The 7,159-nt window shown below is 35.0% G+C and overlaps 1 protein-coding gene across 2 annotated transcripts; it reads left to right on the forward strand.

The window, feature by feature from the left end:
* Positions 1-1,022: 1,022 nt before the first annotated feature.
* tusc2a (tumor suppressor 2, mitochondrial calcium regulator a) lies at positions 1,023-4,140 on the forward strand. 2 transcript variants are annotated; one of them, XM_024269583.2, is made up of 4 exons: positions 1,023-1,165; positions 1,722-1,947; positions 3,359-3,479; positions 3,564-4,140. In XM_024269583.2, the coding sequence occupies exons 2-4, from the start codon at positions 1,805-1,807 to the stop codon at positions 3,627-3,629; spliced, it is 330 nt and encodes a 109-aa protein (XP_024125351.1). In that variant the 5' UTR covers positions 1,023-1,165; positions 1,722-1,804; the 3' UTR covers positions 3,630-4,140. The 2 variants fall into 2 exon arrangements, with proteins under 2 accessions (XP_024125351.1, XP_036067927.1); XM_036212034.1 differs by lacking the exon at positions 1,023-1,165 and adding an exon at positions 1,212-1,312.
* Positions 4,141-7,159: the final 3,019 nt, after the last annotated feature.

Below are 7,159 nucleotides of genomic sequence, written 5' to 3' on the forward strand. Positions count from 1 at the left end.
TAAACATCTATAGAATTTAAAGATATAACTTATTCTGTATCCCTTAAGATTAATTTAAAACTAAAAAATATATATGCTAACTGATATTTTTAAATTTATGCATGGGAGGGTGAAGCTGGTTTATAGAGTGACATTTTTTTTTATTATTTTTTTTTATTTCCTTTTTTTTTCAAAAAAAGTCTGCACATTTTGCTGATGCAACATGAAATACCAGAGCAAATGTTGATCAGAAATGGGTATATCTGGGTTGTGGTTTAGTGTATTTGCTCAGCAACATGCAGAAGAAAAAAAGTGCAGGATAGAGACCAAAGCTGAGTCAGGGATAATTGCTATAAGTCATCAGTAAAAAATAACACCTGCAACCAGGGAAAAAGAAGTGTGGTTTTTAGCTTGCGTATGTGCACCACAGATGGTGGTTTTAAACCTTTGTTTAACAATTCATTTGGTTGTAACTTAAAATTCCCATTTTAATCAGCCTTTGATTGCTTGTTAAAGAGTTCTCAGTGGTCTTTTGATTATGATTATGCTGCTTTTAGCCACATTTTAAGAAAAACTTTTGTTTAGCTTACAGCCCTCACATCTCAATCTATTTGCGGTGCCAAAAAATTTGTCAGCAATGTTGGAGCCATCCAGTTTTGAGACAGATTCCAGCTGAAAGAGGAAAACAAAGACATCCATTGATCTTTCTGTAAGTAGGTGCATTAAATGGAGCATTAGATGGAGACTGAAACACCTACGTCACACCTACAAGCTTTTTCAACAGCATTTATTTGTCTACAACTAATTCACAACAATAAAGACATACCCAGTAACTAAAAATTTGAGCTTAATTTTCTTAATGTATGTCCTCAATTCTCAGAAAAAAATCCCACAAGAACATGTTAGAAATACCAAAAATACAATTTTCATTGGAGTTACCTTTAACAAGAGCAGCACTTGTTGTCTAAAGATTAATATTAAAATGTTGTACTATTAAATTCATTTTCTTTCTTTTTGTCGATAGACACGGATAAATAAAGTTCTTGTTTTTATAAATAAAGTTATTAACTTAACGGCCTACATTTTGTGACGTCACGTCCTCCCTAGGATCAAAACAAATAGCGCTAGCTAAACAGCTGGCTACAAAGTCATGGCTGAACACGGTGGCGTAAAAGGATATAATAAGGTGAAATGTTATGAGTTATCATCTGTTTTCTGCTTTCTAACCGAGGTTTTGTGTTTTGTCAGACCAAAATGTCAAACCGGAAATCGTTTAGTAATGAAAACATGCTAACTTATGTCGATGCTAGCTAACAGGAGCACAGAGATGCAGGTATCGTTAGCAACCAATCAGCTATTTAACATATTACCAACTGTCAAAGAAATAGTGGACGCTAATGTTTTGACATTTTTTAACGATAGCTGCTGGTTCTTTTGGTTCATTTAAAGATGTTAGTTAAGAATTGTATATTCGACGGTTATCGTGCAGCGTTTATTTATTTTGTCAGATTAGCTTTTGTTTTCGCTATAAAATACTCTTCTCAGAGGAAAATGTATATTAGTGTTTGCGCCACGAGTTTAAACAAAATAAAACTATTTTTTATGTAGGAAATCTAGAATATTCTATAGCGGTTTATGTAAGCCCGCTGACGGCTAAGCACCAGCCCAGAAAGACCAATTATCTTTTTGCAGACAAATGAGAAGGAATTGATCTTTGTTTCCTGCATTGTCCACATTTTTAGGTCCTCGACTGTGCAGACTTTTGAGCGAACCACACACAGATTGAACGCTTCCTGTGGAGATCAACGATGCCTTATGTCTGACAATGGGAGGAAGTGGATCCAAAGCTAAAGGTGTCTGGCCTTTCTCAGGCAATGCAAGTGATTCTGGGAGTGAAGGGAATGAGCAGTCTCTGGCCCGCTTGAAAGGTTCCAGGAATGCAACACCATATGTTTTCACAAGGAGGAGGTAACTTTTAAACAACAAGAAAAGTGGGGGGAAAACTGTGTGCTTGTGTGGTTATTTCTTTGTGGGAACAAAGGTTATTGGAAAAAACATTTTTTAGAAAGCGGATTTAATCCGCTTTTAGATATCTGTGCCTTATTTGTATGTAACATCCATTTGTTGTACCGACTAAAAATATGGTTTGTGCCTCAAAAAATGTAACAAGATCTCCTGATAACACAATATTTTAGCTACAATTAGTTGTGTTGGTCACCCTAATGCAAACAGTACTCATGTGGTCCGGATTGCTTTCATGTGGTTCCATTCTACTTATGCTTGAAATTTGAAGATATTTCTTAAAACTTTTTGCAACTTTGAACGATGTGAAGCCATGACCTTTTCACCGGTTCATTCTTTTTTTTTTTTCCCAGTAAGATTAGCATAGAAAAACTGTTTAAACCAGCTGGCGTTTTTCGTCTTTTCTATTCTTCAATTATCCAACTACCTTATAGGAAATCAGGACTCATTTTTAATATAACATTACTTAATGATCAGATACATGGTTAAGAAAACTTGAGTACCAGAGGCCCAAAAGAAGAATCCAAAACAAAAAGATTAGACAATTTCTTTTTTTACAAGTTCAACCTCTTTTTTTTTTGCCAACATGTTTTGTTTTGCAAATGTGATGTAGGGCAATAAATACATTTTATTGATTAATTCAAATTTGTCAATTAAGATTTAGCTTGTGAAAAATCTGGATTTTATTTTTCCACCATTCTGCTCTCTGAGGCTTCTGTTTTTCAGAGTAAGGTCAGCCTGCCTGTTTTCTTCAATGCGTAGACATGAAAATGGCATGAAGCAAAGAGGAGCTTGTTCCCAAAAAAGGAACATTTTTTTCCAGTCATATGGAACTGATTCAATTTTGTCAAAACTGCATGCTGCAAAATCTGCTTAAAGGCCGTTGCTACCAAACATGCGAGTACGACTGATTTAACAGAGACACTCTTTCCAATGTGAGAAGTGCTGCTCTCTTTGATGCTCAAGCCAACAACAGCTACGAAACACTTGCCGCATCATTTTACAAGCATTTTTACAGCTTTGATTTAACCGTATTTTGAAATCAGGTCAACCCCCAAAGGAGATGTTAAGTAAAGTGGAGGACGAAAAAAAAAAAAAAGATTAAAATTAGGGATCAAATTTGTTTTAAAAAAAAACTCAAATATTTTAATTGTAGGCAATATCCCCCATCCCTAATGTGGAAAATAAATGAGATTAACCATAAATTGTTGAGAAAAAACAATCAGTAAGATGTTAAAAAAAATTATTACCTATAAACTTTTTGTGATAAATTGATGAAAATGAAGAATCTCCATGTCACATTGTTAAGACATGACCTGACATGATACTGGAGTCTAATGTTTACCTCGTTTGACAGTTCTTTGTACTACGATGAGGATGGCGATCTAGCTCATGAGTTCTACGAGGAGACGGTGGTGACAAAAAATGGCAGAAAAAGATCCAAGTTGAAGAGAATACAGAAGAACCTGATTCCACAGGTGAGCTGGGAACACTCTGGTAAGATTTTGGAATGTTTAATGAGAGCAATTCTAACTCAAAAACTATTTATTTTCTCTATGTAGGGAATTGTGAAGCTGGACCATCCTTGTATTCATGTGGATTTCCCCATTGTCCTCTGTGAGGTGTAAGGAATTGTACAGGACTGAAGTGAGATGATGTGCAGGTATTTGTCAGAATAAACACCACATTTAAAAATATGTTTTTGTGTTCAGACCGAAAATGTGGCCCCAGATACAAAAGGGAACATCAAGCTGTCGTGTGAAAAAACGACTGAAATTGTCCACATTTCACAACAAATGTTGTCAAAAAGTTACAATAAATAAAGTGATGAATCCCATATTTTAATGATATTTTATGTAAGCAGTTTTGAAAAGTACTTTGTGTCGGGGAAAAAAATATCATTGTTGTCAAAAAGCCTAAATTGTTGAATTGACAGTTTAATTTTTAAATGTAGATGATTTACTCAGCGGACTGTGAAGGGGAGAGGGGTTGTGGATGTTATCGTACGTATCTGTTCTGTATTATCATCTCTGAGTCTGTCTCTGGTTGGAGTTCAGACCTGCACTAGTGAATATAATATAGTGTAAATACAGATTTCTTAGTTGGAAATACTTGAATAAATGATTTGCTTAAATGAAATAAATTGTCATGTTTTTTTTGTGTGTGGAATTCTTTTTATTTTGGTCATTTTTATGATCAAATTGCTTTCAATTTACCTTCTGGTTTTAACAAAAAGAAATCTAATGCAAATTGTTTGTTGTGTTTTATTTTATTTGTTCAATTTTCAACAGAATGACACAAAAAAGACAATCCCCTCCACCCTGCTGTCAACAAATACACAAACTATTATTGTGACATGTTGAGATGATATTTAGAAAGAAACTTGTTTTATATTTTCTCTCAACTTTTATTGGTTTTTCTTTACTTTACATTTTTTATTTTTTAGTTGCTTTTTCTACTTTTGATTTACTTTAAACTAAAATCTCTTAAAAACACCAGTTTCACCTAGTTTGACCCAACAGATATTCAATAAGGATATAATATTTTAACAATCAAACAGCAAGAAATATAAATAAATCACAAAAAAACATAGGTCTCTCTGTCACTTTTGTTGATTAAATAAAGTAAAAAAATAGATTTCTACTCTATACCAAATTCACCTTCTGAACCTCTCAATGTGGGCCTTATTTTTTCAACTTTTAGATAAAATAACTCATCTTAAATCTAGTGTGGGGAGCTGTCATCTGAGAGAAACATATTCTTTCTTAATTCTTTTCACACTTAGCCATTTTTGAAGGTGATTTTATGCTAAATGCTTCTCAGATTCGAAGACTAAGCGGTAAGTTGAAAAGGTTTGCATCGAGGTGTGCTCAGAATATGTGTGTTTAAGAGTTTGTTACAGATGGAATTTGACTCCCTTGCTTTAATTTACCAGCAACAGTTTAAAGAAAATCACATTTCCATTCATCTGATAAAGGTAACATTTTTGTCATAAATGTGATTTCCGTAAATGCTCCTGGTGTAACATCCCATAAAAACGAAATATGACCTCAGAAATGTAAACTGTTTAGGAAAATAACTTTTTCTCATCTGAGATAATTCCTGTGAAAGAAATGTGGGAATCGAAACCCTCCAAAAATTCTTTACAAACACGTTTTATTGTGGTCGTGATTATTTTAACTTTTTCTGCAGAAAGCTTCTCCTGTTATAAGTCGATGACTAGTTTCAGTCTGAAAACCTGTGGTTCACATTTGTACTTCTCATTTTCTTACCCACCCACTTACCCCATTGTTTTTTTTTATTTGACGACAAGATCGAAATCTGATGATTTTTTATTTTTATTTTTTTAGTTTCATTTAAGGTGGAAAATTCTTAAGCCAATAATTTGTTGATTCTTTTAAACATTTAATTTAATGTAATAGTGGCATCCTCACTGCCTTATAAATGTGACAGTCTCAAAAACAATTGAAAACGCTGAGCTATATTGTAGAGGTGGAATATCTACAAGAAAAATCAATATCTTGATTGAAATATTTGGTATTGAAGAGTCATTTCAGGACAAATCATCTTATGTTTTACTCAAGTGACTTTTTGAGTTAGAGTTATAACTCATGTGACCTGTAGATGGCAGCAGATGGCTGCTCTGTCACTGAGAGGATCCTCAGTGGCTTTTGTTCGCTTTATTGTTCTAGTGTATTCTATCTCTTTCATTCTGTTCAGAGTAACATAAGTTTGTCTTAGTATTATAAACACACTCCAATCATCTTTAGATATATTGTAAAAACGTTCCAAGTGGTCTTTTAATATTATTTCATTTTAAGCTAAAATAAAAAAAAAAAGTTGTTGTCTAGTACATAGTTTCTGCAGAATGGCAGTAGTTCGTTAGAAATGTTACCTCAGAGTTGTAGGAGTAGTCCCACCCTCACTTCCTGCTGTCCATCTGTTAATACTCTCTCCCACTAGCTTACAGCCCCCCAAAAACCCAACCTAACATTAGCAGTCCAACAAAAATGGCGAATAATATTGGAGTTATCCAGATTTAATTCAATTTTATTTATATCGCCCAATATCACAAAAAAGTCCCCTATTGAGCTTCACGCCAGTAATATTACAGAAGCAGAAGCTCAGTCATAAAATATAAACAATATCTAAAAACTAAACAGACTAAATAAAACTGGTTATCCCTCCTTCCCGGTAAGGAAAAACTCCTAAAAAACCTGAGTCAGGAAAAAACGAAGAAGCCTTAGGGATGCCCACATGAACAACAGATCCTCTCCCAGGACGGACAGGCGATTTACCAGGATTATTAAAGAAGAATTACTGTTCAACTATGGAGGGGGTTAGATCCACCAGCCAAGATGAGCCAGAGGCGGGGTCCACGGCCAAGAACAGGAGCACAGACGATCCACCAGGAATCTGAAATCCCTCCCGCTCCCCCAGAGGGGATTGGGAAAGATACCAGCTCAGATGAGATAAACAAACGTTGATAGATCTATTCGTCCACAAGTGGATGCATCAGAATGGAGCTGAGCAGGGAGCTTGTAGCTACTGATACAAGTTTTACCAACAGTATTTTTTCATCTTCTTCCGATTTACAACAATTTGAATAAAGAAATGCTCAAAAATGTTATTTTTATTCCTAATATATGTCCCCCATCATGAGACAAAAGGCCACAAGAATAAGGTAAAAACACCATTTTCATTAGAGTACATCTTTAAATTCAAGTAGTATTCCAGATCCCTGACATTTACGATTCTCATTTCCGATTGGTCGTTTTAGAAGTAAACTGTGCACTCCACTGTAGAAGTCCTACCACTTTTTCAAATCCGAAACGTTCTGCAGTGAAGTGACAGCCCTCACCACCACACCCATGTATCCCTCGCTGCGTTTACGCCAGCATCATTCTGTTCCTTAATGGCAACATTGTGCGTAATCAGACTTCCTGGAAGCACAAAGATACAATCAGAAACTAGCTTAAAACCTCAGAAAGAGTGAGGCGGTGACCAGCCGAGGCGGCTGTGGAGCTTAATGGAAAAATAAACATATTTCATTTTTCCCCCCTCTATAATAAACTGGCAGAGCTTCCTCAGAAAGTCTTCTGGAGCCTTGCAATTGCGTGGAATGTGGTTGGGTGCGGTTTTTTTTTTTTTTTTTTTT

This window comes from Oryzias melastigma, linkage group LG5 (assembly GCF_002922805.2).
Source record: "Oryzias melastigma strain HK-1 linkage group LG5, ASM292280v2, whole genome shotgun sequence".
Lineage (NCBI taxonomy): Eukaryota > Metazoa > Chordata > Actinopteri > Beloniformes > Adrianichthyidae > Oryzias > Oryzias melastigma.